The sequence below is a fragment of the Myxine glutinosa genome, chromosome 1, assembly GCF_964187855.1.
Source record: "Myxine glutinosa chromosome 1, kmMyxGlut1.1, whole genome shotgun sequence".
Taxonomy (NCBI): Eukaryota; Metazoa; Chordata; class Myxini; order Myxiniformes; family Myxinidae; genus Myxine; species Myxine glutinosa.
Window position 1 is genome coordinate 411733374 of NC_136261.1, and position 11952 is coordinate 411745325.

The 11952-nt window shown below is 42.7% G+C and overlaps 1 protein-coding gene across 1 annotated transcript; it reads left to right on the top strand.

Annotated features, from left to right (window-relative positions):
• Positions 1 to 905: 905 nt before the first annotated feature.
• Positions 906 to 11656, top strand: LOC137417849 (uncharacterized). Its single transcript, XM_078770501.1, has 3 exons — positions 906 to 1334; positions 9322 to 9462; positions 9593 to 11656. Exons 1-3 carry the CDS (start codon positions 914 to 916, stop codon positions 11545 to 11547), a joined length of 2517 nt encoding a protein of 838 aa, XP_078626627.1. The 5' UTR covers positions 906 to 913; the 3' UTR covers positions 11548 to 11656.
• Positions 11657 to 11952: the final 296 nt, after the last annotated feature.

The window sequence follows — 11952 nt, forward strand, 5'->3', positions numbered from 1 at the left end:
GAATTTGGGTCTCACTCCCACGAATTTTCTCTCTGTGCCCTTGCACAATTATAAAAGTATAAAACACAAGGACACCAAGGACTTCCAGGAAAGAAGTTGGTATTTCAAAAAAGAGGATTTGGGGTGCATTCACGGGGGTAGAGAAGATCAAGGTTTTGGATGGGTGAAGGTAAGAGATGGTGGTGAACAGCTATTTTAAAGACCTGGAGGGAGGAGTGGGATTGAAGTATGAATTGGGAGTATGGATTATGAATGGATGGAATTGAAGTTTCGATTGGGAGTATGACGTATAGATTGGGAGATTGTGTGCATCTGAGTGAAGTGGTGTTGTGTCTGTGGGGGGTCTCATCAAGGGGTGGTGTGTGATTGATGTCTGTTTGTCATCCAAGAAGTGGCGTCACCCAAACCTCCACCCAACCATTCTCTTCTGTTAAAAAAAAAACAAATAACACAAAAAATTCCCTTTTTCTCTTTTTTTATTTAAACAATTAAAATAATTGTGCTTCCCCATTTGTATTTGACGCGCTTGGGATATCCCTGGTCATGCCACATCATCTCAGGCACATTTCTCCCCTCATTCCCCAAATGAAATTGCATTGTTTTGGTGGATAAACTTGGTTTGGTGTTGATGTGGCGCCGCATAATGAGCCGTATGGTCTCCTCTCGTTTACTCTGGGTTTGTTTTTGTCTCTGTATATAAAAACTCACATACATTAGATCATGATTGATAAGCAAACTTACAAAATGGGGCACAGCGGTTGAACAAACTGGATGCAAAAGCCCGCATTTATTGGATAATAATTGATTGGATTGTCAATGGAAATAACTCAAAAACATTCCAGTAAAGAAAATAACATGTATAACTTTTCTGTGATTAACATAAGCATTGTATCCTTCGCAGGTCATCGGTGCAATGGAGAGCTTCTTGGAATGGCTCATGTCCCAAGGCCTGAGAGCAGAAACAGCCCAAGCAGTGATCGATAAGCTTGGAATTGAGAATCAGAAGGTTATTCGAGCTTGTACTGAGTCGGATGCACTGCGGACCGAGCTCCTCTCTCTCTCCAAAGAGAAATTACAATTTGCAATGTATGCTGACTTCTGTAAATTTATTAATTCTTTTTCGAAGCCGCAAGATGTCCAGATTGTGGGTTCTTCTCTTTTGGGAAGTATTTTCGTCATTTTGGAGAATGTTATTCGGGAACTTTCCAGTTTCTGTGAAAAGATTTTTGGATCCCCAAATGTGCACCGAGACAACGTTTCTGGTTTCTCTGGAATCGGGTTCAGTGATGTCTGCAGTCTCCGCTCTCAGGATGATGGGTCAAGAGCCATGTCTGGTATGTGACTTTTTTAATACAACATCGCATGTCAACAAATATCTTGGTCTTCCCCCCATTGTTTTGTGTTGTATACTTTTAACTTGTGTAATCTATTTTGGTGCAGTTTTGTATTGTCTAGTATGAATGTATTTTTGATGGAGGGTACAAGGTAAATTTTACCTCACCTGGAACATATTTCCGGGTAGCTTATGGGATGGTGCGTCGTCAGTCCGTCCTTAGCAACTTCTTCTCTGAAACTGCTGATGCGATTGTGACCAAACTTGGCTAAGGTTATATTTTGTGTGTTGGAACTCAAGTTTTTTCAGGGCATTAAAAAAATAATCGAGGTCTTAGGGGGTCTACCGGGGATCAAAGTGGGTCCAGGTTTGACCCAACCAGACCCCGAAATTAAAACTACACAAACGATTTCGATGAAACTTGATCACAACCTTCATTACCCATGATGTACCAAAGTTTGTTCAGGCATTTGAAAAATTGGGGCTATTTCCCCTATTTTTTTTTTTTTTTTTTTTTTTTTTTTGTATACAAGATCGAGGCTCGTGAAAGAGCGAACATTAATCACACAGAAAGACAAACCGACACATAAAACATATAACATAGGGAGCGGTAGACAAGATGGGGAGAGAGGGGGAAGGACACAAACACAACATTTGAGAGCAGGGACCGAGAGACATGGAGACATCGAGAGATCTGAGAGAGGGCGAGGGCTTTGGGGGGGGGGGGCGTGGGAAGGGGGCGGTGGGAGAGGTATAAAACATATGGACACTGCCAGGAGTGTCCTTTTTTGGAAATTGCATTGAATTCCAAGGTGTTCCTTGTTTAACAGTGCATTTAAGTTATCTGCATGCAGGAAGTAGTTAGTTACCTCTCTTTAGTCGTGGAAGGCTTATCCTTCTTATCCCACGCTTTTTGAAAAATATGAAGACGCTTCATCGTAGTCATATTGTAATCGGCTCCATCCGTCTGTCTGTCTGTCTGTCTGTCATTCTGTCTCCTCTTGAACAGTTGTGTAAAAATTCACATACTTGGTTGTTATGATCACCACCTGGCAATAAGGTGCAAGAGCAGTATCATTTTGACCCTGCCACCTGGGTACATTACCAAAAATAGGGGCAATACTCCTGGCACTCACCTGGTGGAATAAACAGTATATTACACTGACAAAAGATATTTTAAACCTGTATCAATGCTTGCTAGAAGACAGGGCAGCATGTAGAATTATACTAACATAATCATGACTTTAAACCAACAAACAAAAAAAACTATTTTGGGGGGCAATCCCCCCCACCCCCCACCCCACATACCTCCTCAGACCCCAATTCTTCTAATGCCTTCCAATGAAACTTATTTTCCAAAACCACTGATGGGATTGCAACCAAATTTGGCACAAATGATATTTGTTGTGTTGTGACTAATGTTTGTTCACGGCATTAAAACAATCGGGGTCTAAGAGGGTCTACCGGGGGTCAAAGTGGATCCAGGTTTGCTTTTTCCTCTGAAACTACACAATCTATTTCGATGAAACTTGACCACAACCTTCATTACCCGTGATGTACCGAAGTTTGTTCACGGCATTTAAAAAATCTGCCCCTTTGGAGGTTTACGGGGGGTTGCCCCCCAAAATAGGTGTTTTCTTTCTTCTCAGAAACTATCCACACGATTTTGATGCAACTTGACCACAACCGTAATCACCCTTGATGTACCAATGTTTGTTCAATGTATTAGAAACATTGGGGTCTTAGGAGGTATATGGGGTTGGGGTAGGGGGTTTGCCCCTCAAAATAGGTATTTTTTTGTTTGTTTGTTTGAAGTCTTATGACTATGTTAGTGTGATTCTACATGCTGCCCCGTCTTCTATCAACCATTGAAATTGTTTTTAAATACCCTTAGTTGGTGCAGTATACTGTTTATTTTACCAGGTGAGCACCAGGGGTATTGCGCCTATGTTTGTTTTAATGCCGTGAACCTAAACTTTGGTACATCATGGGTGGTCAAGTTTGTGGTCAAGTTTCATTGAAATTGCGTGTGTAGTTTCAGAGAAGAAAGTAAACATCTATTTTGGGGGGTCAAATCTGGACCCACTTTGACCGCCCATGGACCCCCTAAGACTTCAATTTTCATCGTGCCGTAAACAAACTTCGGTATATCATGGGTGTGATGAAAGTTGTGGTCATGTTTCATTGAAATAGTGTCTGTAGCTTCAGAGGAAAAAGCAAATTACTATTTTGGGGGGTCAAACCTGGTTTCTCTTTGACCACTGGAAGACCTTAGACCTTGATTTTTTTTTTAATGCCGTGAACAAACTTTAGTCACAACACAACACATATCATTTGGGCCAAATTTGCTCGCAATCCCATCAGTGGTTTCGGAGAAGAAGTTTCATGTGTTTATGTATGGACTGACAGACTGCCTGACAGCCGGACGACGCGCCATTGCATAAGCTCCCCTGAACTTTGTTCAGGACATTCAGAACTTCATTGTATAAGCTCCCCTGAACACACACAAACACACACACACACACACACACACACACACACACACACACACACACACACACACACACACACACTCACACACAAATCATCACCTGGTGTTGGCCAAATGGTTAGGGCGGAAGGCTTGGGATCCTAATGTCCTGAGTTTGAATCCCCTTGAATTAACGCCAGGTGGGGTTGACTCAGCCTGTCATCCTTCCAAGGTCGGCAAAATGAGTACCAGATACTTCCAGTTTGTCTTCCATTCCAGAATACTTCCATTCCAGATACTTCCAGAATCCCAGAATCCAGAATTCCAGAATCCAGATACTTCCATTCCAGAATGAGTACCAGATAAGTTTTAGAGAGGCATTGCATCAGCAGCAGATGCACTTATTGAAAATGATGCAACCAGCAGCAGGGTGGCTGCACATTGAACCACCACCACCACCACTTTGGAATTAAATGATTATCGTATCCGAATCCATATTTAGATCTTCACCAAAATCGAATCGATTTGTAATTGTCACACACACAACCTCTCCACCCAGTTTCGTCCAGATCCGTCCATATGTTTTTGAGATATCATGCTATATATCGTTTTTGGTCCTATCTCTCAATGGTAAAGAATCACTTTTAAAATTCTACTAGCCGAACCCGGATCTTCACTAAAATCTAATTATTTCGTCCTTGTCACATAAACTACCTCTGCCAAATATCGTCCAAATCCATCAATAACTTTTTGCGATTTCTTGTTCACAGACAGACAAACATACAGACAAGCATACAGGGGTGAAAACATAACCTCCATCCACCTTTGGTGGCGGAGGTAAATATCGTTGCATGTGCACACATAATCCGCCAGTCCAGATCGCAATTTGAGAAAGTGTAGGAGTTGCTGGTAACAGGGAGGCGAGACGCACGTAACAAGTTCAAGGCTCGTTTATTCCGACGGATTGAAAACCCGACCGGAACTCATGCATCATATATCTCAAATCCAACCCTCTTAAGGGTGCATGGCTTCAACCACCGAGCACACGCCACGCCTATACCATCCATAGCCCCCACTGGTCCCGTGACCGTGGATTGTGTCCCAATGGGGTAACCCCCACAAAGGGAAATAAACAGCCAATTAGTTGTACGTGTCGAAACATCTGATTAGCCTGTGACGCGTCGCACATATCTTGAATATCTAATTTAAATGATGCATTTGCATAGAATCAGAATTGCATACAATTGTTGAAGGGGATTCAGCACATTGCTCCTCATGGTAGGTTGATCCAGGCCATCTTACACAAGATTTGGCAGCGACCAAAATGATTCCTTTGAGAGGTCTTTAATGGTTTTGGTCAAACATCTGCAGCATTCGCTTACACCTGACAGATCTGTCCATAGAGGCTGCTTCTAACAAACCAGACTTGATCTGCTTAACAGAAACTTTCTTCCTTCAAGACGTCTCTGACTCTTTCGTATCTCTCCCTGATTACACCCTCCTCTTTATGATAGACCTGAGCCTCGTTCTGGTGGCAGAGATGATCTCCATATGAGAACCCTTATTCCTCTCTCTCCCTGCACTGTGCTCACTCCACCACACCTCAGTAGTGTCTCCCCCCTCCAAATCCTGATGGCGTCTTGTCAAATCTGTTTCTGCTGTTTGTTCCCCTTCCAGCCTCTCCCTTACCTCAAACGACTACACAGCTGACACCGCACGTGAAAACGCTGAATGCCTCAACTCTGTGTTTGCCTCAAAATCTTGTGTCCCAAACCCATCTCTCTCTGTTCCCACCTTTCCCAGTCGAACCCAACTGCTCCTGGACTCTGTGTCCTTCTCTCCCGACAAGGTGAAGTTTCTGTCAAACCTTGACTCTGATTCTGCAACTGGACCAGATGGCATCAGCCCACGGTTCCGAAAATCCTGCCTTGCCGCTCTATTATACCCTTTCTCTGTTCTCTTCACCCTCTATTTTGCTCAAGGTCATCTGCCATCTGCCATCTGCCATCTGCTTGGAAATCCGTCAACATTACCGCTTTACACAAAAAGGTGCAAAAACAGATCCCTGCAACTACAGACCAATAAGCCTGCTCCCAATCATCAGCAAGGTCATGGAATCCATCATCACATATTCTTGTAAATCTTTCCTCTTCTCCAATGGCTTGATCTCTGATTATCAATTTGGATTCAGACCAGGCCTCTCTATTCTCAACATGGTGCTTCTGCTGTCTCAAAAATGGACGGATGTCCTCAATGCCAAACAGGAAATCAAAGCCATCTCCCTTGACATATATCGTGCCTTCACGCTGTAGAAACTAAAGCTTTCAGAATCATTGGTGTCTTTCGAGATAAAGCTGATTCTGATGGCCTTTGACTTGCTCAGAGCAGGCAGGTTGATGGTCTTTGTCTTCTACCGTCTCCTCTCCGGCCTAGTTCCCCCCAGCACTGGCTGTGCTCTACCCCCAAATATTCCTTCAGGACGCACAAGGTCTCCCAGTAAACCTCTTCTGGTGAAACTGCCAAAATCAAGACTCTCTGCTCACCTTCACTCTTTCATTCCTCTTTTCTCCCCCCTCTGGAGCAGGGGGTGCAAAGCCGAAGAGGAGTCGATAGAAGATAGAACGACCACCAACCTGCCTGTTGTGAGAGAGTGAAAGGCCCTCATAATCAGATTCATCATGGGAGGTACCAATAATCATAAAATATTTGGTTTCTACAGCATGAAGCCGCAATAGGAATGAGGCAGGAGCATCAGCCCAGAGGGGAGAGCAATATTTCCTCAAACTGCAGATGAAAGCTTTGTAGGGGGTGAGCAGCTCAGCAGTGCCAAGGCAGGACTTTGTAGGATGGAGCTTGCCCAATTGGCGACTGGCTTTGGAGTTCAGCTTAGACATGTGGCTTTCCCAGGAACATCACGGCAGATAGTGAAACAAAAAAGCTTCGGTGACCGAACTTCTTCAAAGAGGATTGTTGAGAAACTAGATGTGAGGTTCTTCCAGACGGTGTTTTCGGAGAGACATGGTGAGAGTGTGAGATTTATCAGGATTGAAAGATATGTTCCATGTGTTTGACCAGCTGGTAATTTTATTCAAGTCTGCAGAGAGTTAAGAGGCTGCTTTTTGCCCAGAACTGTCGACCTGAGGGATCAAAGCTGGACCAGCAGAGGGTGGAGTCATCAGCAAAAAGATAAAGATTTTCCAGAGTCAGAAAGATCACTGGTGGATTAGAAAAAGCACAGGTCCCAGAACACTGCCTTGAGAAACTGCAGCCTGCTCAGGAAGAGGAGATGAGAGAATTGATGTGAGAGATGAGAGGAGGGAGGGGGTGTGTTCCCCTTTGTGTTCAAATGTATTTCTTCCATTAGCAATGCATTGTCATTGATGTTTAGGTGAGTGAGGCTAGAATATAAACTGTGGATGGAGATAATTGGGATAAAAGAAGAGGTAAATGGACTTAAATAGGGAGTACAAGGAGAACTGTGGGGGAGCAAAAAGAACTGAAGAAGCAAATCAGAAGAAATATAATGTATAATTGCAGCTCAGAAGGATGTAAAAAGAGAAATGGTGGCAAATAAGAAAAGATGTAAAATGGGACATAATGGCCGAACACAGAAGATAAAAGAAATGGGACAAATGATGAGAGACGAACGAATAGAAAATGAAAGAAAGAATGGAAGACAATAAAGTAATCTCAAGCACAAGAAGCCAAGTGAGAGGGAAAATAATGTTAAGGAGGAGATCATGGAATGTGTCGAAACAATGTGTAAAGATCGGGATTACACATGGCAGGTGCAGGTGGAGAGGATATGGGCGATCAAAGCAGACCATGACGAGGTGAGGCTGTGTGAGCTGCAGCGAATGCATGGTGTGAAAGGGTGTGTGCCGAGCTTGGGTGCAATAAAGAACCCGGGGTTCCTTGGAATGCCGAGCCTGAGTGTAACGGAGTGTGTGCCGCGAGTGTGCAGAGTGTATTTCATGAACGAGTGAGAGTACGGGTCTTTCACCGACTCAGCAGGGGGTAACCGTTAGCTTGACTGAGGGGAGGGGTGAGGTTATCGAGCGGGAAATATTTTAAATGCTCGGATGTTCTGTTCCTGTGCGCGCGAGATTAACCAGAACAGGTTTGTAATCCGTACCTTTCCAAAGGAGGTCACATTTTAAGGCACTGCATGTCACTGTGTGTTAACTGTCCATGCCAGGGAAAACACCCATATGCGGATGATTGAAAAAAAAAATCCCAAGGATGTGCTTCAGTGTGCATGACACAAATGGCAAATTCAGCTGCAGAGCGGAAAGGCTCAAATGTAAAGTAGTGTGTAAACCGTCATGGGGTGACCCATGAGTGTGAATGGAGTGAGATTGACTGTGGAGTGGATTGTGTGAAAATCATTTGATCGTGAAATGGTCAGTGTGTGTAAGTTGTGTGCGCTGGTCCATGAGGTGATTTGGGGATGTACCGGATGTACCACGGTGACGGTGCGAGAGTGGGTGTGGTGAAGGGTACGGGGCTGTGCGTATTTGTGAGACATCTGCGGGGGTTCTGCAGCATGAGCAGTGGATGTGGAGAACACGTCGGGGTTCCCGTAGGAAATCTGCCGAATGTCAGTGCGAAAATTTAAATTAAGTGGCAGGTTACGGATGTGCCGCCAAACTTTTCCACAGATTGAGCTTACATAGGATATAATATTTAGTGCGGAAGCGGCTTAAAAGCTGGAACACCAGAGCCATTGTTGCTGTTCAAACGCGCTGGGCACCCGAGGAGAAGCTGCTGACCTGTTCATGCCATGGAAGGATCGCCTGCCAAGATCAATTGTGTTGCCAGATTTGGCGGTGTTATCAATGTTTTTCAATGTGTCAGTCGTTGCTTAACATCCCATTCGGCCACGAACCTATCCACGGTACGGTGGTCCTCAGGTCCAGAGGTCAGGGAGAGTCCAAGAAGTCCCACTCGTGACGCACCCCAAACCCCAAACCCAAAACCACAAACCCCGAACCCCACGTGTGCAACAATGTTTTCACTCTGTCTGCTGCTTGGGAGTCAAACAAAATTGAAAATCATTCCAAACGGACAATTACTGTTTATAATGACATCATACAACAGGCCAAATAACTAATGTAGAGATAGAGATAGAGATAGAGATATATATAGATAGATAGATAGATAGATGCAATAGACTGCAACGCCAGTAAATTCCATAAATCTTTTAAAATGAATTTTACAATCGTTATTTTATCTCGGTTTAATTAAATGCTTGAACACAAATCGCCTTCTTGTTACTTCCACTAACCTCTGGTTTAACAGTACTTGGACATGTGCTAAAGAGGGTGGTGTATAAGGGTGATGTAGAAGACTCCTTCAATAGTGCTTAACATCCAGAATTTTTCTTTTTAACAATATTTAACTTCATTATTGTATTTAAATTTAAGTATACATTCCATGACGTAACATGTTCTATGAACTCTCAAGATGGTTCTCAATCTCACTTTCCTACAAAAGACTGATGCTGATTTGTACACAGGTGATGTCTATCCTATAAATGTGGAAGGCAAACAACACAATGACGATTCATCTGTCACAGAAGATTCAAAATGTGCTTCTGTGAAGGAAGGTTCAGATGATATTCACAAGACAAACGGAAGTGCTTCCTGTTTTACAACTGGTAAGTGGAAACGTAAAAAAAATAACATTTAATCCTTTGTGTTGAGAAAATATAAAATTTCAGAAATGTGTTAAATGTTTAGCATTTTGATTTTGACCAAAAAAATTAAATGTGTTCTTTGTTTCTGTAGAACAATCCAGAAGTAATATTGGACAAATAAGGTCCAGTCACAGCTTGACAGTGAGGAAGAAGCCTTTTTTGAAGAAACAATCACGACATCAAGACTCACTTCCCATAAAATACAACTGCATGCCTGGGCCTCGCAACATCAAGATTAATGTTAAATTAAACAAACACAAAAAGGTTCTAGAAAGGCGAATACGTTATCAGTGTAATGTGTGTCGAATGGATTTTGCTTCAACGAGTAACATCACGATACACATGAGGATCCACACTGGAATACACCTCCACAAGTGCTCTGTCTGTGATGAAGGTTTCTTGACAAAAAGCAATTTGAATAAACATGAAAAGATCCATACAGAAGAGCGACAGCACAAATGCTCGATATGTGATCAAGGTTTCTCTCATAGCAACAGTTTGAAAAGGCATATGATGATCCATACAGGAGAGCGACCTTACAAATGCTCGAGATGTGATAAAGGTTTCTCTCAAAAAGGCAATTTGAAATCACATATCAGGATCCATACAGGAGAGCGACCTTACAAATGCTCGATATGTGATAAAGGTTTCTCTCAAAAATGCGATTTGAATAATCATATGAGGATCCATACAGGAGAGCGCCCTCACAAATGCTCTACATGTGACAAAGGTTTCTCTAAAAAAGGTGCCTTGAAATCACATATCAGGATCCATACAGGAGAGCGACGTTACAAATGCTCTATATGTGACAAAGGTTTCTCTCACAGCAACAGTTTGAAAAGTCATATGAGGATCCATACAGGAGAGCGCCCTCACAAATGCTCTACATGTGATGAAGGTTTCTCTCATCGCAACAGTTTGAAAAGTCATATGAGGATCCATACAGGAGAGCGACTTCACAAATGCTCCATATGTGACAAAGGTTTCTCTCATAGCAACAGTTTGAAAAGGCATATGATGATCCATACAGGAGAGCGACCTTACAAATGCTCGATATGTGATAAAGGTTTCTCTGATAAATGCGATTTGAATAAACATATGAGGATCCATACAGGAGAGCGACCTTACAAATGCTCTATATGTGACAAAGGTTTCTCTCACAGCAACAGTTTGAAAAGTCATATGAGGATCCATACAGGAGAGCGACCTCACAAATGCTTTACATGTGACAAAGGTTTCTCTTGTGGCAACAGTTTGAAAATGCATATGATGATCCATACAGGAGAGCAACCTTACATATGCTCGATATGTGATAAAGGTTTCTCTCAAAAATGCCATTTTAAATTGCATATGAGGATCCATACAGGAGAGCGACCTCACAAATGCCTGATATGTGATAAAGGTTTCTCTCATAGCAACAGTTTGAAATTACATATGAGAATCCATACAGGAGAGCGACCACACAAATGCTCGATATGTGATAAATGTTTCTCTCAAAAATGCCATTTGAAATTGCATATGAGGATCCATACAGGAGAGCGACTTCACAAATGCCCGATATGTGATAAAGGTTTCTCTCGTAGCAACAGTTTGAAAAGGCATATGATGATCCATACAGGAGAGCGACCTTACAAATGCTCGATATGTGATAAAGGTTTCTCGCAAAAAGGTGACTTGAAATCACATATCAGGATTCATACAGGAGAGCGACCCCACAAATGCCCGATATGTGATAAAGGTTTCTCTCAAAAAGGTGACTTGAAATCACATATTAGGATCCATACAGGAGAGCGACCTCACAAATGCTCGACATGTGATAAAGATTTCTCTCAAAAAGGTGACTTGAAATCACATATCAGGATCCATACAGGAGACCGACCTTACAAATGCTCGATATGTGATAAAGGTTTCTCTTGTAAAAGCCATTTGAAAAGACATGTATTGATCCATACAGGAGAGCGACCGCACAAATGCTCGATATGTGATCAAGGTTTCTCTCGTAAAGGCCATTTGAAAAGACATATTATGATCCATACAGGAGAGTGACTGCACAAATGCTCTATGTGATAAAGGTTTCTCTCAAAAAGGCAATTTGAAAACGCACATGAGGATCCATACAGGAGAACTGAAATTTGAAATACCAGGATATTAGTGGGGTGCCAGTAGTGTAATAATGTTGCTATTGATTCAAAAGTTTCGTTTTCAGTACCAATTTGAAGGTAAGGGCCAATAGAACAATTTTGGTTCGAGTGTCAAGCACTCAGATCAAAAATGGGGCTTCTGGGGTACCTGGTGGGTTCCTCGATATATGAGGGGTCCCCCCCTCCCCCCCCCCCCCCCCCCCCCACCGGCATATGCTAAAAATGGAAACTGTTATAGCTTTTGATCGGATGATCCGATCTCAACATATGAGGTATGCATGGATTCACGATCAGGAGTAGCATCTTGTAT